The 22,647-nt window shown below is 41.4% G+C and overlaps 1 protein-coding gene across 1 annotated transcript in view; it reads right to left on the minus strand.

The window, feature by feature from the left end:
- Positions 1-3,522: 3,522 nt before the first annotated feature.
- Positions 3,523-22,647, minus strand: part of LOC104411562 (contactin-4-like) — a gene marked incomplete at its 3' end in the record, with an annotated part of 85,013 nt that continues 65,888 nt past the window's right edge. Inside the window, exon 10 of the mRNA XM_010022012.1 lies at positions 3,523-3,650. Within this exon, the coding sequence (XP_010020314.1) occupies positions 3,523-3,650 (128 nt within the window). The remainder of the gene's footprint in view (positions 3,651-22,647) is intronic.

Consider the following 22,647-nt stretch of genomic DNA (forward strand, 5'->3'; position numbering starts at 1 on the left):
GCTCTGTAGGGATACATGTATATAAAAATAAATATTTATAGATTTATAGCTCAGGACACAGCCAAAAGGAAAGCAGATGTTTAAGAAGCAGCCTCATGCGTCTAAGGTGTGTACCACGATCTATTCACCTCCAATGTTACAAAAGCCAAGCTGGCCACAGGCTCATCGAGACACTTAGTGTGTCTACTGGGAAACAAGCTGCTTGACAAGGCTTTTCTCTTTGTGTGAAAGAAATGGTAGCAACACACTATTGTCATCTGCATTCCTGTCATTAGCTTGTTTGTGCTGCTTCTTCCATACTTAATGCTCCCAGAGAAGCTTCTTTTGGATCTCAGTGCACAAGCTGGGTCGTTAGCATCAGGAACCTTTCCTTGCACTTCCTACATTCTAAGCTTTTATTGCAAGGTTTTGAAATTAGTTTCTTATTTCAGAGCTGAGGTTATATTAGCCAATTTATACCACCGCATTAAATACAAATAAACCCGCACTGTACAGTCTACGCAATGCTCCCAGAGAAGCTTCTTTTGGATCTCAGTGCACAAGCTGGGTCGTTAGCATCAGGAACCTTTCCTTGCACTTCCTACATTCTAAGCTTTTATTGCAAGGTTTTGAAATTAGTTTCTTATTTCAGAGCTGAGGTTATATTAGCCAATTTATACCACCGCATTAAATACAAATAAACCCGCACTGTACAGTCTACGCCTGTTTACACTGTTTGTCATTTAAACCCCTGGTACTGGGAAAATCTATAGTGTTTCTGTCTTGGAAGAATTGAAAACTTAGCCTCAAGTACAGGAAAAAATGGAAAAAGAAATATGGAAAATTAGTATTTATATCCTACATGTAAACACGTGCCATGTTTTAAAGAACTCTGAACACTGGCTGCGAGATTCTTCTCTATCTTTACAAATTCAATCCTGCTTTTTAATTTAAAGGTCGAACTGTACATGCAAGTCTGCAACATTTCAGGTCTTGGAGGCCAGAGTGGATCTCATTTAGCACCAACCAACAGAACAAACCCAAACCACAACCTCACTGGTTTGGAAAACTACCGAGGTTCACCGGCTCTGACAACAACATGTTAATACATAGCCCTATGGGCACGCATCAGAATTTCATATTTTTTAAGCTGTCTACTCATGCATAATATGAATATTTATTTATCCCTCATTGGTTGTTTGCCAGAGATTTATTTTAAGCTCCTTGGTTCTGGTGTAACAGATATTTTCCTCTTCCTCCCATCGTTGCCTAAACTGCCTTTGACACTGTCAGCATCTCTCCCTGAGAAAGAAAATTAGAAAACCCCACAAAACTCAACAACCCCCACCCCTGCAGTATTAATGGAAGAACACAGGAAGGTTAGTAAAAATGTCTTGACCTTCACAGTTTTTTACTTGATTACATAAGATGAATTAGAGAAGAATATAAGCATATCTTAAGGTCAAAAACCTCATGAGCTGATAAATTTGTCATTTTGTACACCACAAAACTGAGTTGAAATAAGGTACTCAGTCATATTTCCATCAAAACTTGCTGGTGTTTTACTTAGGGCAGAGAAACTCAAGCATTTCAGTATGTAATACAGTATTTTACACAGTTCATTTGGAGTTCAGAATAGTTTCTGCTCTTTTATACTTTTTATGGGATAGACTTTGAAATTGCATTTCTCAGTTTGCTGTTAATATCCACATCTTGGGCTGAAGAGTTTATTCTTTGCTTCATGCACATGTGTCGCTCCCATTAATGCTAATGGAATTGAGTTAAAACGGAGCACTGAGGGAGAAAAAAGCACTTGCTAATCCTTTATAACCTTACCACAAAGAAAAGTGATTTGTAAACCACATGAACCCAAAGATCAGGTACAATAGCTGCTGACTACTGTGCTTGGGAGTTATGGGCTATTCCTTGGGTCCTGGGAGGAAGAAAGGATAAGCCATGAACTACAGAAGCAGGACTCTTCAATAACAGATGGTTATTGATTGTAAAAGCCAGTCAATGACTGGCTTTTTTACAGTGGTACTAGTGGCCCCAGAACTGCCAACCCTGATTCAACCCTCTGGTGTGTTTCAGCACTTGGAAAACCAGGATGACCTCAGCTCTGCCCAGTCTGAAGGGGAGAAGCCGGTGCCTCTTGCCGTGAGCATGCGCTGCCCTGCTGCGCTCCCTGTGGAGCCCAGGGAAGGATGTTTGGGCTGGGTTTCAATAGTAGGCAAGGTCTTTCTTACATTCGTGTTCCCTGAGCAGTGTTTTTCTAGCTATTTGCTGCTTAGAGCAACCCAGATTAAGAAATGGCAGAATCAGCTCATACAGAGATCTAATGCTGATCTAATTGCCTGATCATGACATTACTTGCTGAGATGGGTTCTGACTATAAAAAATATGGGTTCAAACTTGCATTGAAACATTTTAAAGTATTCCCTACATACTGTAGAAGTAATTGATGGGGAGAGCCTCTAACTGAATACTATCCATCACTGCCAATATAAGGGAGAATTAAAACTGACAGCATTAGAGCTTTGCGATTGATTTATTGCTTTGTAATCAAACTTTCCTGATTTGTTATCCAATACAGTTTTTTCCCCAAGTAAGAAAGAGATGGAGAGTGATTATAAGTGTAATAATCCATATGTTCATTGCCTATAATAATTCATCAGGCACTGGAATACTCATAAGCAGGGCAAAAATTAAAGACATTTGTCAGCGTCTCTCATTGTTTATCAAATTATTACTTCAAAAATCACTGTCAAATGTTACAGCTTTTACTTTTCTAAAAAATATTTGACATAAAATTCTGAATACACATGAATAAATACTTGGAATTCCTGAAATGCAGAAATAGAGCTCTGGGTAGGAAATAATGAAAATAAATCAGAGTTTGCAGGTCTTTTTGAAAATTACGACATTGCTTTGCAAGGGTGAAACTCTTGCATCTTTCTGGAAGAAGACAAGATGTATAAAAGAGTTCAAAGGGTTTTTAAAAAGATAGTAAAAGTTTAGGAGTAATAAGAAAAGAAGTTGAACTAGATAAGACACGTTTCTAAAGGGCACCACCTAATCTCAGCATGCTAAGGGCAATGTTTTTCCACAGGTGCTCCATGGCTTTATGCAAGTCCTTTGCAAAACTGAATCTCAGGACTCTGTGCTCTGGTGGCAGAAAGCATTTCTCAAGCATGATTACTGGACATTACTAGAAACAAGTCATACAATGATATGGACCAGGAGCCTGTCTCTGTGTTACAATTCCCATGTCATTTTCAGTGTAGTTTTAAACTATGAGTGAAAACAAATGCATCGGCTTGCTGTAAGCACCATCAGTCCGACCACAGATACCTCCTTGCTCTTAACGTTGTCTACAACCCATGAAGCTCAGCAGGTTTCTGAGATGCAAAAGACATTTTAATGCCCCCAGGCTTCACTCACATCAGTATCAAAAGGGAAAGGCGCAGTATGCGTAGGGCTGCTTGGGGTGGTCTTAGGTGCTAAGATGGAGTATCAGTCATATGCAATAAAACCTGCAATTACCTTTCACAACCAAGCTGCCCGTGCTGCTTGCTGTCCCAAAGTGGTTTGTTGCCACGCAGGTGTAACTTCCTGCATCAGATTTAGTGACGTTGACAATCCGGAGGCTCCCATCGTCCAAAACAGTGATTCTGGAAAGACAGAAGACACAAAAGTTTAATTTTTTTAAATTAACATAAAACTATTTTGAGTCCTCACTAATAATTGATGGTTTGAACAACAGACAGTCTGTTGCCCATTATTACAGAGAGAGTTTAGCTCACAGGAATCTCTCCGGACACCATTCATAAATACTAAATGCAATATTTACATGAGTTTTCTGGGTCTTTACTTAAGGGCAACTTTAATTGACACACCAGCAGCTTGTGTAGGTTTTACATGTGTCTGTACTTTGATATTCAGCACTCACCATGACAACCCTTGCAACACGTGGTACACAGGCTACATCTCAAATTCTCCATGCTCATTGCTTAACAATGTAAAAGCTTCTGCCGAACAGATGCAATGAAGCAGGTGTTTCATTGCTGCTTTGGCTTTTCTGCAAGGGTACCACACTGCCAAGCTTCCCTTCCATGCTCCCCACCTCTCTGCCTGCAGTGTAAGAGCCTGAGGGGCTTATCTGCAGTTGCACTTGCAGGTTAAAACAAAATTACCCTATTTCATTCCCATCCTGTCCTCACATACGTACTCCCAGTCAAAACAGTGCTGTTATCTTCAGCGGTACATGTGTCTCAGAGGCTGGGAGGCAGGCGAGGATGGCACTTTAATCCCTGGCCCCTCCTCTTGTACAACGGCTGTGTTTCAGGCTTTCCTTGTGCTCACAATTTGCTTTGCCTCCTGTGCCATTTCTGCTCTGCTCTAAGTCAATAAGGACAGAGAAACTGATCCTGCCCTGTAAATCCCATTGAAACATGAATTACTTGTGCCCTGTAAAGGCATAACCTAAGAAGACTCAAGAAGAACCTTTTCCCCAGGCTATTATCACCTCTTTCAGCAAAATACTTGGTAGTCTGCTCAGTATTAGGTCTTGCAGCGCAATTTGCTGTCTCTCCTTCAGCCACTGTCAGACCAGCATTGAAAAACCTTGTATTAATTCCTGCATTCTCCTGCTCAATTATTTCCCAATTTAACTAATTTGAAAGAAAACAAAGAAGCCTTCCTGCATCCTTAATGCCAATCAAGCTCTGTGCAACTGTATTGAGAAATTAGGAAGAAAGAAAGTTAGCAAACAATCCATGCACCATTGCAGAAGTGCTCAGATGACGCTTCCCATTGGAGAAGAAACACACTGCACGAATCAGCACAAACCTTTTGTTGTAGCCATGGGACAGCACTGAGGTAGCTAAATAAAGTCTAGAGTAAGACAAGGCATGAACACAAACAAAAAGGACATCGGCCTATGCCAGCCATGGGGCTCCCCAGCTGCAGCCACTGGGCTAAATGTGGTCTCCAGTGAGACTCAGGAGGCATCATCTCACCGAAGGGAGGAGGTGCAGGTGCATTTTGTTATGCCTTGCTCTCTCAATAGGCACACATGGGCTACTCAGTCCGTATGCACACACCTGCTTAGAAAAATGAGGCAGTCTGAGTGTCTTTACAACAACAGTGCTAAGCAAGGAGGAGGAAGACGGTGCAAGACATTCCAACAGCAGCCAACAAATCTCCATCCTGGCTAGCCTCTCCCTGACCTCCTCCTACAGCAGCACAACAACATGCAGGCCAGCTGTCTGAGACCAGGGACGGAGGTTATATTTCACACATCAGTAGCAGTGTTATTAATAGAAGTTTCTCAACTGGCTTATAGGTCTCCAAATTGTTGCAGTCAGTAACATTCACTACTGTAATTTATTTTTCCAGGAGTCCAGTGCCATATATTTGCTTCTGTAGCAGTTGCTCCAACTCAGTAATTGGAAGAGAGTAGTATATAGCTACTTGTCTCTTATCTTCACTACTGTGTTGGCACAAATCAATGCACGTATTACATTAAATGTGCAATGGAGCACAGGATTTGCCACACTGACCTCCAGTGCAGGAGCCTGGGTGGCAGCAGCACCAGGATGCTCCCAAGGAATTATTTACTGCTGTTATCAATTTCAAGTCTTGGGAAACAACAGTGCCTTTCTGAAAGCTGAAGGTGCCCTTGGCATGCATTAAAATTCAAATCAATAGAAACGACAGAACAAGCTCAGCAATATGCTCCAGCTCAAGAAGGACCACCTGGCTCCTGCGCTGCCCCTGCCAGGCTCTGCACTCTCTCCCTCCAGTTTTGCCATCCCAAGAAATCCAGATAAAAGTGATGGTTTAGACTATTTCTGTACAGTTGAGATTTTATTTTTATTTATGTTTTATGTTTAGCCATATGGTTGAAACCTATTTACTGCATAATCTCTTCCATAGATCATTTTAATTGTATCTGCTAATAAAGCCAGCTTTAATTTCAAATTCTAATACCTTTTCTGCCTCTTTCTCTTGTTATTGGTTTCCTTCTAAATCATCTTTATTCCCAGTGTAAAATTAGTTTGTAGTTAATCTGAACTGGATCACTCTAGAGACGTCCTTTGGATGAGGACAATTAGTCCACCAGCAGCTCTGGCACATCTCAGGGAGCTATTGCTGTCTTTATTTCCTTCCCTTTCTAAGCAGAAAGCCACAGCTGCCTGGCTTTACAATTTGAGCACACAGACATGCTTTAATCCTGGTAACACGCTGCAAAGAGTTCAGGTGAGACTTGCACCAAGTTCTCCAAACCCCTTCCCGGAGAGTCTCCATGCAGATTTAATTCTCGTCTGGTAACAAAGTAATTCCCTGCACACTCCTGTAAACCACCAGCATTAAAACAATCATACAAGTTAACTCATCTTTTTTTAAACAAATTAGACCATTAAAACCTCACTGTGACTTATTGATTAGGAGGCCTTATGGTTATGTGTCTTTTTTTTGCTGAAGGTGCTTCTCTACACTGAATGTTTTGTCCTCTAATTTGAATCCAATGTGTTAGAAGTTAACAAGTAATTAATTTAACACTTAGAAATTTGTTACAGTTAGTTGAGAAAGTAGGAAGGACTTTCACTGTTTTGCTAATTCACAAATTTTCTTTGCATACAGATCTGCATTAAGCGAGCGGGGCCTTTTCAGGCCACTGACGGTTCTCAAACTGCTAATTGGCTTGAAAGCAAACATCAACCACCTCATCAACCACTTCTAGCAGTTTGGTTGGAAAAGTTCTTTCGAGACACAAAGTTCAAATTTAATGAACCACTGCTCGGTACGCTTTCTTGCTCTTCTGACATACCCCTCCAAAATATTTTCTAATAAGATGCCTAGGAAGACATAAAAATAAACCACATTTCCAATAAACACATGTATTACTTCAGAACAAAGTGTTGGTTGCTGGGTGAATATGTGCCTTTCTAAAGCAATATAAACTCAAAAAATGAGCTACTGACCTGCTATTGAACGTTCTGGGTTCCCTGAATCACTAACCACAACAGTGGTAACAACAGCTAAAAATCTAAAATTCCTCTTGTACAGGTTAATGCAACTGTTCTATTGTTAAGCTGGCTCATGGTCACTGCAAATATCAGAGAAAAATCAAAGAAGATAAAAATACGCATTTGAAAAAGACAAAGATGATACAAGATAGTTTAGCCTCTTTACATAAAGAAAGGTCATCTGTTTTAAACATAGCAATTTTAAGTTGGTCTGTGTGTCAACCAGAGATTTCAGATCCATGGAGAGCAGAGACACATCTGAAATTAGGAGATAAAAGGATTGTTTGTTTCCTAAACTGAAGCTTTGGGTTCTACCCCAGGAAGAGCTGACCTTGTCAGTGTTTTGATCAAAACTCTTCTGGGGACAAAAGACCTTTAAAATGCTGAAAACATTCTTCCCTAGAATTCCTTTCCCATGTTTTTGTTTTGGTGGGTTTTGTTGGGGTTTTTTTGCCACTGCAGCAGCAAATGTAAAAAGCTGCAAACTGAACACTGCATTACCCTAAAGAAATCTGTTCCTGAGAGGCACAGAGATTCCATAGCAGTTTCTTGCTGATGCTGTATGTCTGATGTCTGCATATGCCCTTTGCCAGCTCTGCAGGAGTGAAAGCATCTTAAGGCACTTGCTATTTAGTTGGCAAGATCCTTGAGAAGTACATGAAAGAAAGACAAGACATCATGGATGACCTATATCTAAGTGTATGCTGCAGTTGCACAGAGCTTTGCTATGAAAAGACACCCAAGCTAAACCTAGAAAGGACCCACACTTTGGCATCACAGCCACATCAGCACAGCCCTCTGCCTGGATTAATACAGCAACACTAACTTGCCCAGTAGCTCCGGCAGCAACTGGAGATGGATAGAAAAGGTCAGGCAGACCTGGAGCAGTATGAGGAAAACCAGCAGTCCATAATAATTTTGGTCTGATCTATTAGCACTTATTTTTCAGCTCATAATACATCTGTTGTATCTGTTAAGTCTCCCATCAGCAGGTTGGGTTACCTACAACCCCAAATTAAGCACTACAGATCTGATTCACGCAGCTCACCACAGCATTCCGCACTGCTGGGCAGGATTCCCAGGAACAGATAAATATTCCTCAGTCAGTAACATAGGCATTTAGAGACAGAACATGTCCTGCTGAGAACAGTAAGAGTTTTATCACTGACTTTGTGAAAACAAGATCAAGCCCTTATTTGGAATATAAACAATGACTGAAAACTGCCATCATAAAACTGAACATCAGTAATTACCTCCAGCCCATCTCCAAGGAAATCTGACCATTGGGTGCCTGACTGTATCTAAAAACATGCCTACAACCTGCTGCTCAGGTTTGACCTCAAGCTTTGAAAGAATGTTTGCTTAAAAGTCCCAGACTTATAGTACCTACTGTAACATCTTGCGCTGTTGTTCATTAAAGGAAAATCTATGCAGGTCCAGGAGCCAAACACCTCAGAGCCACGGGTGGTTCAACCTCACCTACGCCTTGTAGTTGCCTAGTGAAAACCTTTGCAGGGATGAGCAGCAGCTCCACGCACTAACCTTTTCATTGTGAACTATTTTCTAACTCACAAAATACACATATTACCAACAGAAGATCTGCACCAGGCAGATGATACTGCAGTTATCCCTCAACACATTCTTTGCAGCTTGCCCTCTATTTTTCTGTTCAGCACATGGAAGCATGTGGGATATGAATGGACTACAAATGCAGTGCATATAGGCGGGCAGCACAACTATGGGACTGCAGGGTAGAGCTCCAATGATTCTTTGGAGCAAAGTGATCACAATCGTAAGGTAACTTCTATTCCTCTCAAACGGTTTTATTAGTACTGTTGCAATGAAATAAGGTATGTTGTTTCTTATCTGATACTTTTAGCATTTTAATTTATGAAATACAAGCGCAGCTATACTTGCTTTCACTGCTGATTAAACACTTGAATCCCAAATATTTCATGCTTAGCCAAGTGAATATATTATTTTTTTTTTCCACAGGAAACAATGCTTAGGATGCCCAATACTTTTTCTATTACAGGGAGAAAGGATGTCTTACAGAAAGCATTTAAATGAATGTCAGTTGGAAGAAACACACACTGAGTGCAATTTGAGATAAAACTACCATTGATCCCTTCATGTACAGCCTTTGTGGCAGTGGTTGACATGGCTATTGAAAAGAGACTATTTTGCCAGAGTTCTTCTAAGAGATAATCCGTCTTCTGAGAGAGGATTTAGGTTAAATGTACCTGTGAAAAACAGTGTATTTCAGCCAGCATGATGAATGGCCTATTGTCCATCCTCCAGTGCCTTGCTTGGGCTGGGGGGGATTGGAAGCAGAGGAAGAAAGCAAAAGGACCAGACAGACCTGAGTGTAACCTCAGCAGTGGATTTGCTCAGCCTTTTCCCATAGTTCATAGGCAGGAATATCTAGAGCAATTTTTAGCCTCACAGCAACTTCGTTTCACACCACAACTCTACTGCAAATGTAAATGATTTCAGGCAATTGCATTATTTATCAAATTATTTTATTGCAGGTCTTTGTAGCAGTTTATTACCTTTTTAATAATGCTTCCCATGCAATGAGGCAGAGACTGGGATTATTAAAATGACCTCATAAATGCAGTATTGGCCATTAGGTTATTTCAGGAAAATACAGTGAAATTTAGAAATACGCACAGGTTTGGCTGAAAGAGAGGACTTACTGCTCAGAGCACAGCCCTCCCTGAAATCAGAGACACTGCTCATCAGCACCTGCTTCTCACTTGAAGAATGGACTGTTCCGGAGTTTGGTCCACAGATAATAATTTCTCTGGCCCTGGGATGCTGCCTTTGTGTATGACTACAACCTTTATGTTGTGTTAATAAATAACCGCAAGGTCAGAGCTTTCTCTGCTTCATAACATTAATCCTCATTGAAATACATGCTGAGGTCAAAGCCAACTTCTTGAGGCTTCACTCAGCACCCTCGGTGGTTCCTGGTGTGCAGAAAGGAAAGAGCAAGGGGAGAGTCCTGGTCCTAACCCCCACCCAGCATCCTGTCACGCCATCTGAGACTTCCCACACCACACCGATACCAGACAAAACCATTCAGCATCTCCCCATAAAAGGACAGGGCTTTCTAGGCTTGGGCTTTGTCCACATCCTGTTACTCCAGATGTTTCTGAAAATGAGTGAGAAAGACATAGTGTCCATATTGCCACCAGTGTGAGACATCAACACATCCTGAGGGCTATGGTCAGGACAGCAACACGAGCAAGGATGGGACAAATTGTGTCTGTGTCTAACAGCTGTTAGGATAAGTATGGGTGAAACACAGCACAACACTGTCTGCTGGATCAGCATTACAGTGGTTTCCACTTGGTTGTCCATCTAAATTCACACTGATGTGGACAGCCATACTGCACAGGCAGTCTCCTACACATTCACAACTTCTTGTCCAGGTCCTGTTAGGTTTGATTTAGACAACCACCTACAGCTGCTTTGGCACTTATTTATCTATAACTACTTGTCTTTTCATGGTTCACAGAAAAGCCTGAGCTAATTTAGGGCCTCAGTCAAAGCCCATTTAATTTAGTGCATGTCTTTCTCTTGGTGAAAGCAGGCATTAGATAAGGCTTTCCTTATCCATGACAACTGGCAGGTCTCTTAACAGCAAATTCCCCATAATTAATTTTCAGGTAAGAACTATATTTGCTCAAAATAAACCAAGGTAAAATCCTGTTGTACTGAGTTCAGTAGAATATTTCCCACAAGCTTTTCTGCAGATACATTTCTAATGGAGCTAAAGAACCTGAGGGTGAAGTGTTTGAACTCCTGAGGTTGTGGGTTGCACAACTACGTGGGGCTGCTGGGGTATCTATTGTGGGAGTGCTTCTCAATCTGCAAAATACTTTTATTTTGTCCAAGGAAAAGCACTGGCTGGAGAAGGCACTGAGGAACATCACCTTTGCACCATTTTTACTGGTACAGTGGGGTCACAGAGCACACCAGGAGGTTTAGTAGTAAATTATGGCAACTGTGAAGTGGCTAGACATCTCTGGTGCACAGAATTTGGGTTCGTTTGGCATTTTCTGTGCACTGGGACAGTAGAAGGGGAAAAAAGAGAAAGAATTAAAAAAGTCAAAAAAAAATTTAAAAAAGCAAAAAAGAATTAAAATCAATCTTTTGGAAGGTCTCCCCAGGTAATAGCTGCTCTTACCTTGCTGCATGGAAAAATAGAGTACTCTGCTTTTTTTTCTTACTTAATTCTCAATATTGATCTCTAAGAAAATACTAAGAACGCTTCTTCCAGAGGTGTGAACTGTTGTGTGCAAACATGTTTTCATCTGTGACTTTTCATTTACAGGCTAGCTAAGCATGAAGAACTAAAGGTGAGGAGAGTATATATTGCAATTGTTTATTACCATAAAACCCTGTAAATATTTTTCTAAGGAGAGTGAAAAAAATAGAACATATTTTACTCAGATAAGTATTTTTTTAGAAAATAGTAGAGGCCCCTTTGGCAAGATCAAACAACATATCTCCACTGAATTCAGTATCAGCTTTAACCAGTCATGGGTTTGGCATCCTAAGTTCTCATTCAATTTTCTTTTTCAACAAATTGTTTATCTGCAGTGATGGAACAGTCCAAATAAATAATACTGCACCTAGCCTGTATTAATATCTATAAACACAAAAGCTGTGTTTTGTCATCATCCTCTTTTTGTCCACAAATTTTTAAGACAAGTCTGGAAGTGACAAAACCTCATCCTGAGGGACTGGGGCAGTGGGAGGGAAAGCAGGGAGCATTTACCGCTATTAGAGACTTCATGTAAATTGTTTAAAGATGCCTAGAGTCATAATTCAAATATAAAAATATCTCTAGGTTATCTAAGAAGAACAGTTTTCTACAGAATATCTTTCTTAAGGGATGCTGATAATGGGAAGAAACAAATGAAAACCAAACACAAACACTGCTAGGGACCCTGAAGGAAACGAGTAGGTTGTGATAAATTTCAAATAATAGAAGTCTTTTGCCTTCTCTCCCTTACTGCTGTTTTTTCACTACAAGGAAAATTAAAATAAATACAGTGAGAAAGACCATGTCAAGAAAATAAACATTTGAGGAAGCAGATTTGAGTAAAGCAAAGGGAAGCTTTCATTCCTGAGACATGAGGCAATGATAATTTGAGCTATATGGGAAGATTTCTCAAGTATAGAAGGGTCCAATGGTGCAAAGAGCCAACTTTCCATTGATTTTGGCAGGAAATGAAGACCATCCCCCATGGGAAACTGCCCTTTTGACACAGCTCTTCAATTTTGCAGTTTATTTTTATAGACTAAGTTAGCCACAAATCATGAGGATGGGATGCTCCACACCCGCAGCCTCAGGACTTCTCCCCTGAAGTGTCTCTTGCTGGTGGCAGTCTAGGGGCAAAGCACACTTGCAATCCGCCCCATGAAAGGCTAAAACATCCCTTTTTGCTCAATTACCCACCCAGAGACATGCTGCTCATCACAAAGCATTCTCTCACACTCAGAAGTGAGGTGAATCATGTGTAGAGACCAGCAAGTGCTGTTACTATAGCCAAAGGCACGGAGATTAAGTGACTTCTCCCAGTCTATGAAGAGGGTCTGTGGAAAGCTGAGGAATCAAATTTGGATGCACAGCCTCCAGCCACCCTCGACAACAACTCGTTCCCCAACAAGGACATGCCATCACTCTCTGCTTACAACAAATGCTTCGGAGCTTTGGAGAACATGAATGTTAAAGGAAACTCCACTGAAGCTCGTAAAACTGGTTCTCTTATGAGAAGAAAACGAATTCATGCAAGATTTTCTGTGCATCAGCTGCTGACACAAACCATTTCTGGAACCATTCATGAGATTAGAGCAGAAGCAGTAAATGCATTCTCAGCTTATTTGTTCCAGCTGATACCACCTGAATAGAAGCCCAAAGGCATAGTCTTTCAAAGATAACACATCTTTTCCTCTAGTTTCAAGAAAAAATGCCCTCAGTACAAAGACAAATTACCCACTCTACTTGTAATTGACATTAATATAGATTTCGAGATCCAAAGACACATTTAAACCACTTAAAAATCATCTTTAAATAATCATCAAAATAACACTAAGTCTGGTAGGTTGTCTAAAAAGTTTGTTAGGAATCCTTTCCCCCCCAGACATATCATTATTTCCTTAGATTTTGAACATGCATTTCTTAAAATGTGGCCCTAAGTGTAAAATCACTACCTTCTTACTCTTAATCATGAAAATATGCAAGAGAATATATATTTGATGAAATTTTTTCCCTTCAAAATGCTACAGACTTACTAAAATCATTATTACTATTTTGTTCGACTGGAGGACAAGTATGAACTACACATCAATTTCAAATTGCATTCAGGAGACTAATTACAGGCATTTATTTTTGAAAGCGTTGGCTGCAGCCTGTGCTTACAACAGAGGGAATCCTGCCTCGCTGCTGGGAGCCAGATCCTGCTGCCTCCAACACAACAGCACTGTGGGGAGGAACTCGCTCTTTCCTGGAGCGTCTTTACAGAGTGGGAGAAATTATCTGTAGCTGTATGCACGGCACCTAGGGATGAACTTAATAATCATGAAGATAAGACACCTCAAGCAGGAAAAGCAGCAGCTGTTTAACTGCATGCAGTGAGTGACGGTGTTTCTGTTAAGGATGCGTAAACATAGGGCATGTCTTACTGTGCCCTGGAGGTCTGATGCCTCTGAGATGGGGCTCTTGGATTCTGCATCATCTCCTTTTGCCTGCCCCTGCAAGCAGGGCTCTACTTTTAAAATTAATACACAAGTACAAAGGTAAAAGCCCATTGACTTCTCTAGAGACCCTGGACCACAGCAGCACAGTGAGTTTGGTCAAACCACAGCTGAGCTGCGGTCGCAAGCTCGTTCCAGAAGCAGCAGAGGTAGCAATGATGTCCTACATGTGTACCACTGAATACTACGATAACACAAACTGAAAATAATCTGCTGGGAAAATAGGAACAGATTGCTGATGTTACAGGAGAGTGCATCAAGGGGTGAGAGAGTCTCATTTCTGGAACACCAGCTGAAACTTGGCATAGGTTGGGATTACATTCATCGGCATCTCAGGTATTCTCGACAACAGTTTGGGGCTGGTTATATGAAATAATTTCCTAGCTCTACAACAGCAGATAAGTGAACATGCAAATTTTAAGGATCAGACTAATTACTTTACGCATACAAAATAAAACAGCACTGAATCTGGATTCTAAATAAATCTCCAACCCTTTTTACATAACCTCTTCCTAGAAACATTTGCTCAAGAATAGAAGAAAAAGAAAATGCAAGAATAGAGTCACCAAGTCACCAGCAAAGCTGAAGAAAGGTTCAGTCACATCAAAAAGGTGCTAAACTGAAACATGAACAACTAAGCTTTGTGGAGAGAGCATTTATAGGGTTATGTGCACAAGTATAAGACAGATACACATGAAGAAAAGAGGTCCATGTAACTATGTTTAAGCAAGGAAAAGTTAGGACCTAACGAGAACTATGGCAAAACTGATGGTTTTTGCCAATTTCAGAGCACACAAATCAGTGGGTTTTAGCACTGGCACACACTAAACTACAAGTGTGTGTTGAGTTGACAGACCCACAACCACGGCAAGTTTATATTAAAACATATTGTGATCTTCTGGGACAGCACAGAGCTAAAAGCAGCTTCTGCTGGGAAACAAGCACTCCATGAATATAAGACCATCAAGCCTAATACGGCTACTTTCCAGGACCTCTGACCACTGAATAAAGTGGTTTCCTGGTTCATTTTAGTACTTTTTTTCTGCAGAAAAATGGTAAAAGTTAGTTATCTCAGATGTTCCAATGAAGCAGAGCCATATTCTGCCATTGTATTTGAAAACTAAGACGAATGCTGCATGGTCGAATCAAACTTCAAAAAGCTATTTGCGGGCTGTCATTTTTCATTTTGCCTAGGCAGGATGTAATGAAAACCCGACAAGTTATTGATGGTTTGGTTACCTGTCTGCCTAAAAGAAATTGCACAGGTGCTTTATTTAACAAAAAAGAAAAAGACAGTCAACACAATTAATGCAAAACAATGATATGAAGCATCTTTTGAGGTTTTATTTTCTGCTGAAGTGTCACTAGACTGCATGTCCAAAAGCCACTGCCGATAATTCATCTCTCAAGTCATCAGTACAAAAATATTACCATGGTTTGGACCCTGGCACCAGATTGGGAAAGATGTGCTGTCTGTCCTGGTGCCATTTTCTTTCTGGCTGTTTAAAGCAATTAGCCACTAATTAGGAAGTTTGAGGCAACAAATACAAAAATAGAATTTATACAACTTTTTAAACTCAAGACACACTGACAGAATAAGAGAAAAGCCTTTCTCTTCTTGTCTGATTTCACAATCTTTCCTTCTTAAGATGACAAAGCACCAAAGTGAATATGTTAAAATCCCTCTGCTAGAAAAATAACACCTAACTGAGGGGTCTTGTAAGTCAAGAACCCTTATAAGGAGATTCTAGGATGTGAACTGTTGAGAAAACCATGGCGAACCTCTTCCAGAGAGAAAAGTCTTTCTGAACAATTTTGAAGTGTAGGAGATGACAAAATAAATCAGGCGAGAGCTTTCTGCTCTTCCCTGGCTACAACCACTCCAGCTCCTGGATGGAGAGACAGACTGCAGTTTTGGGCTTTACCTTGTGACTCCTGCCAACTTCATGCTGGCCTGAGCACTAGGGACAGGATGGAGAGGCTCTGCTTCCCCCAGGGCAGGACATCAGCTTCCTCTCTGAAGCAGCTGGCAGTGCCTGTGTCAGGCAGCATTCTTCACGAACAAATTAACATTCATTGCCCATATTAATAAGCCTGCAGGCACAGCTGTGTATTCACATATCTGAAACACTTTTCAGCTACAGCTGCCTGGAGTCCTACAGCCCCAGGCAAGGGGCTCTGGATCTTCCTGCAGCCTCTGAGCAGCAGATCACATCTCCTTCTGATGAAGCTGGAATTTTGGGGCAGCTCTGCATTGGATTTTGTTTGCAGATGGGTACAAAGCCCTGAGACCTCACTGGATTCCCATTGCTCCTTCCCAGACTCAACTCTTCTTTTCAGAAGTTACCAGAGCACCAGGGTTTTCAAAAAGTGAATGTACACTTTTGGATCATCTCTGAATCTAGGCTACAGTGAGGAGAGCATCAATGAAATACCTCAGAAAATCTGGTCCTAAATTACTTAAATTCTGAAGCACATAAGCCCATTTGAAAATGAATTGTGAGCACTTTCTGGAAGTGCAGTTCTCTCTCCTGAACTTTACCTGACAAGGTCCAAGTTGGCCACGCACTCCTTACACTTCCAAAGGCTTCTGTGACTGACTGTAAGTGGCGCTATATGCTGTTTTCCTGCACTTTTATTGGTTTTCAACTAAAAAAACCCAAACCAATCTTCCTGCTTTAAGCAGTATGGCTTTGTGTGTGCAAGACTGTGCTCATGTATCATGAAACTTGTCAAGACTGCAAGATAATGGGACCAACTGGGAAAATTTCCATGAGGATAGTGAGTGTGCTTGGAGTATGTAGGTCAGATCCTGCTCTAACAAAGTGCACTATGAAGGTCCCTTTATACAGAAACTTGTTTAATTAAGATAACAGATGTTGCTATTACACAAGTCATAGTGAGTGGCTGTTTAATTGGACACTTTCATATTGTTTGCTACCAGCACAGATATCATTTGTTTTTTTATGAATTTATTTCCTTACAATTAAACTGTATAAACAATGCATGCACTATATATTCATAGAAAAGAAACAGCTCTAATGATGTAAGAGTTTTACATGAACAGTTATAGGAGAACAGCAATTTGTTTTGGTTCTTAAAAGTCCAATTATTTTTCTGTCCTAGACTGAGCACAAGTCTGGTAGCAGAGTAAATATAGCTTGCAATAGCTTTAAGAAAACATTAGGAATAAAGACCATTGAGTGCATATTTTGAACATTCATTATTTCAAGTGAATACACATTATATTTCGACACATGCAAGCTCTTATCAAGTGCATGAGATAGCTGACTCTGACAGTCCTGTTCCCCTCCTGGCAGTGATGCCCCAAAGCACCGCAGGGCAGGGCTCTCCGTCATGTGTGGCTACTAGAACCAGCATTGACCCTGATTGAAGTGCTTTACCCTGCTGCTGTACCACAGCTTGTCTGCAGTGCTTTGGCTAATCAACACTTCAGTGGGTGGCTCGTAAGAAACCACAAGACTGACAGAAATGCAGGATTTCCCTAAATAAAAGCTATCTTGGTTTTCCTCCAGAATGTCTACAGCTGGGGAGGAAAGGACAATGAGCGCAGCAGGAAGCCATGGTAGACCAAGAGACTGAAACACAACGTCTCCCTCACCTGCTCTTGAGCCGCACAACGCTACAGCCTCACCTCTGGGAAATGACAGTATGTCTCTCTGACAGACTGATATACATCATAGAATCATAGAATGGTTTGGGTTGGAAGGGACTTAAAGATCATCCAGTTCCAATCCCTGCCACAGGCAGGGACACCTTCCACTAGACCAGATTGCTCAAAGCCCCGTCCAGCCTGGCCTTGAACACTGCCAGGGATGGGGCAGCCACAGCTTCTCTGGGCGCCCTGTGCCAGTGTCTCACCACCCTCATAGCGAAGAACTTCTTCCTAATAAATCTATCCTCTTTCAGTTTAAAGCCATTCCCCATTGTTCTGTCACGGTATGTAAAACAAAACCCTGTGAGAAATAAATAAACGTGATTATTACCATTTTGGCATGTAAATTAGAAGTAATTTCTTTAAGTTCAAAACAAGCACCTGAGAAAGGAGGAGAGACTTGCAGGGAAAGCGATGCAAACCTTGCCTTACAAAGCAGTGCCTAACTACCTCTTCCTACACCAGCAAAACCATTCCATGCCAACTGCAAAATATACCTCTTCAACAATTCCATGAGAAGTTTTCTTAAGAAACTCTAACGAAATGGCCCCTGGTGGCAAGTTCTTAAAGACAGTTCAATATGTGCACCGGAGTGACAAAATGCCCCAGTTTGTCAACACAGCTCACAGGACCAGGCTCAGTTCTAATGTTAAACCCCAGTGCTCCCACAGTCGATCCTTGGATGCTGTGCACCTGTGTGACAGCACCTGCAGATTTGTTGTGCTGCAATGTTGGTTTTTTGTGGGCTATGGAAAACCATATGAAAATTAAGGGAGATTTGTCTTAAAATGAATGTTTTAAACTAACCGCTGATTTAACTGGTTTGAAATATTTAAAAAATGCTTCCTGATCCACAGTTCAAAGAGAATTGCAGCTCCATTGTAGGACATGGAGTTTGGAGCATTTTGGAGTGTGGGAGCAGCTGTGATAGAGGCTTATTTCAATCTCAGCTGGCAGTGCTCTGTGTAGCTCCAGGATTTGTCTCTAATCACACAGAGCCTAATTCTCCCTCCTGCACCCAGGAAATCTGAATGAATGAGCTGGCAACTACGGTGACTTCTTATTTCCACCACTATGAGGATGAACCACTTGCACTTGAGAGCAGCTCTCCATGGGAGCCCACACTGTAATTATGAAGGAATTGAAAGGTCTCTGTGATAAGATCACCTGAAAATAAAGCTTTTAAATCACTGGTATCAGTAACAAATTTATCTAACGTTGTTGCACTGGATGTAATTGAATTATTAGGAGCAGATTAATAAAATCCTGAAAGAACAATCTGACTGTCATGATTGCTCCTCCTACTCCTGTCAATGAATAATATCTATAATGTAATGCCAGGAAATAATTGTCACAAAAGGGAAATACCACTGGCTGGAGAACGTGTGGCTTTAGAAGTTCAGAAGTTTAAAGGAAAGTTAGGTCCTTCCATTAAGGACTTGCTTTCATTCATTTCAGTGTTCTACAGGGGCCACTAATTAATGGAAATTTTTCCAAACTTGTGGATAACTATGGATTTCTGTTTTGTATTGGTACATCTCATGTAAAATTATCCCCTACCTCTGTAACTCCCACTGACATCTAGGAATGATTGACTTGGTTTCTGAGACAGCTTTGTAACAGAGTAGAGGCACAGTTCACATTATCAGTCTTTCACATGGTGCGATAAACGCCTAAGACCATTTCCCTGTATATAATGACTATATTCCTGTGCCCTATGTATATGATGCCACAGATCCAAAAACTCACTTGACATTGACTATGTTATTTCATAAAATCAGGGGTGTGAAAACATAAGATTATAAGACCAAAGTGCTACTGAGATTTAAATAAAAACCGTGAGTCCTGGCTCTACCCTCTGTGCACTTCCCCACTGGAGGAGTTTTTGCCTTGTTTTGAATGCCAGCCCTCCTCGGGCAGCTGGGCAGCAACACTCTCCGTCTTGATGTCACAGGTTGAAGTCCAGCATTCCTTCTGAGTCACACTGATGTAACTGGTACGTGAGAAAAGAGAACCTATGTAATGGGATCCCAGCTCTCCAAAATCTCTTTTCTCCTATTTTTAAGTCAGAATAAAGAGATCAGAGCTAAACATATCAGGCAATATGAATATAGGAGAACCAAATGGTAAGTGAAAAACATTCTGAACTCAACTCTTTGATGAACAATCTGACATGTCCCGAAGACACACCACAGTTTATAATCACCAGAAGACACCACCTACACCTTGAGTTCCCAGTGCTTGTTGACTTCTGGAACAACTCCCTGCCAGTTACAGATCTCAACAACTGGCTCAAACTTCCAGGCTATATGCACAAAAGTGTATATTGAAAGGATAAAATGGCTTCTCCCTGAGGACTGTGCTGGGGCAAGTGGGTCATAAGCACTACTTGTATACTACTGTCTCTGAGGATGCAGCCTACACAGCTTTATGGCTACCATTCCTGTCTAAATGGTATCCCTTATTCCCAAGCAAAGGTTTTCCAGAGGATAGGTATATTTTAGTCATGCCTTCTGACCCAGTGGTGTGGAAGGTGGGAGATGCTGTAGCAAGTAGCAGACTCACCTGCCCTTCTCCACCAGTGGTTCTATGAGGCTGATTTGTACAGAGTGGCATTAATAGGACTGAAGACATTTCCCACAGAGTCTAACTGCCATTTTTTGCACTGAAATGGGAAGGGAAGATCTCTGTATCTTTACCCATATAGAAATAGTCTTTGTTTCCAAGCAGCATTTGCAATATATCTATATCTGTGTTATAGCTGTTTCTATATAAAATTTACCTTCTGGAGTCAGGCTACTAACATTATTTTGACTCAGTTAGGCCTCCAAGGCAGGATTTCCATTATTATGGAGATGAACTGCCTTTAATGACTGCAATAATATAATTATACCCCAGGGCAGAATTTCTAATAACACAATTGCACAGTTCTCAACCACCAGTAAGAGATACCTTCAGGGCATGGTATTCATTAGGGGTGCAGTACACACTACCTCAGCCTCCAGAGAAGAATATGAAACCTAAAACAATAAAGCTCTTTTTTTCCATGGTAGCCTCTGCTCTCTGGGCAAACACTGAACAATACACTTAGTTTTGCCTCCTGGACAGCAGTAGCCTCCAGAGAAAAGAGTCCTGGCAGCAAAATCTGATGCACGCTATTTCTGTCTCCAGCAAGGAGTCCCTAACATTACACTCTATCTGAAAAGTCACACAAGCCCCAGGAGAAATACTTGAGCGATTGCCATGGTAGCCATCGGGCTGTACGTCAGAATTCAAAGCAAAGACTGACACATTAACATTGTTTATAACTCCATCTGGAATTGGAAGGATCATCTATATTGATTAACCTTCACATGATCAAATTTGGTTCAGAGAGGCGTCCAGATGTTCAGGTGTCTCTCTGAAACTTGAATTAATTCAAGTTTCACCTCCCACGCCTGTCTAAAAGTTCTGTTTTCTGTCTTAGATGAAGAGATTTCAGCAACAGCTTTTCTTGGCATCTTTCTTCCTGCATTTCAACATTTTTTTCTTTCAACAGCCAAGAAAGTTCCTTGTCTGAAGCCCACACATAAGTGTAGGTGTAGAGAGTTACTAGGACTGGACTCCCAGTCGGTGCTGTTGTCCCCTGGGACAGCAGGAAGGAGATAATATTTCAGCAACCAAAGAAACCAGAAATACAGGAACATTAAGCACTTGGTCTCTCCTGCCCCTGAAGTCAGACAGTGCTGGTGAACAATGCCACGATCGTACAAGACAATATAATTTCCTAATTGTCTCCAGGTACAGACTGCAAGAATGGTTAAATAAAGGCAGTGGCGAGGATTCAACACCCTCATCCCCACGAGAAACACAACCAACTGCATGTAAGAACTAAATAGGTCCAACTGCCAAACCGACAGAGCGCTGCTCATTAAGACATTTTGCCAGATAGGCCCCTCTGGATGATCTGGCTGGTGGAAAAAATCCTGGGCTGAAGTAGCAGAAAATTTCACACGTGCTTGGGCACATTTCACGTCTGATTTCCCATCCAGGGCTTGGTGCCTGGGTGGGAGGCTCCGGGTCCTGGCATGGCATGCTCAGCAGGAGGAATGAGGCACTGAGCCTGCTGCTGCCACGAACACCAACACTCCAGACTTGCTGCATATTGGATTTGAGCTCAACATTGAGCTGCTCAGAGCACTGCATTGTACTCACAGGCTGTCCTCCCGGAGTCTGCCTGGGCACAGGGGCTGTGGCCAGCAAGGTATGTGCTATTTAGCAAGTTTTAATGACTTTAACCGCCTCTTGCCTGAGTGCCTCAGGAGAAGGTTGGTCAGGAAAACACAGTAGGTACAGCCTTACACTACACATGTGCACCCGTCAGGGTGTGGACTCCCTCATGTCTACCATGGTGTGACTAGGTGACAGGATTTCACTGAGGGGAAATAGTAGTGTCCCCTTTTCCAGTTGCTCATTTTCAAAAAGCTTTGCAGAAACCTGCTATTTATGAGGTATATCTCTTCCTCTTCTAAGCTTGGTGGAAAGTAGCTGAAACATCTACAGCTAGTTCAAATAACCAGCTCAAAAGTTATCTGGAAGTAAGCACACAGAGAACCTGAGCTACTGCCGAGCCGTATGCTACTAGTGCATGAGCCACATTCCCTTGGGAAATCAGAAGCCAGGGATTTCTGCTGTATTACAGCATTCAATTTTTAGGTAAGTTTGCAGGTGAGAGAGTGGTGCTAAAAAAAAAAAAATCACTTTGTTGTCAGCAATGTACAGCAGTGACCAAGCAAGAAACAGAGTGCTCGTATTCCTTTCCTAAGCCCTTGCTCAATAAACTAATGCTTTCTTTCCCACTCCTAAATTAAAATGAGAAGAAAGAACTGTGCTGTGCCTAGGAGAACAGCATCAGAGAAAACAGCACATTTCAGTTATGGACTGTGCCAGCGAGGTTGGAAGACACTCCAAAACTTCCACTATTTAGTACTTCCCATCCTTTGCACAACCTCTACCAGAAGAGCAAGTTATTTCAGTTTTAAAAATCAATATACCTTGATCTATTATAACTTTGACCTCTCACAGCTTTGTACCCTGGCTGCTAGAGGAAGCTCTGTGTAATTGATCACTCAACTCTTTATCCCAAGAGGTAAGTCAAACAGTCCATAGCCAACAGCTTTGTAAAGACCAGGTAACAGGAGCTAAGTAAGT

Source organism: Nestor notabilis, unplaced genomic scaffold (genome assembly GCF_000696875.1).
Source record: "Nestor notabilis isolate BGI_N333 unplaced genomic scaffold, ASM69687v1 scaffold26680, whole genome shotgun sequence".
Taxonomy (NCBI): domain Eukaryota; kingdom Metazoa; phylum Chordata; class Aves; order Psittaciformes; family Psittacidae; genus Nestor; species Nestor notabilis.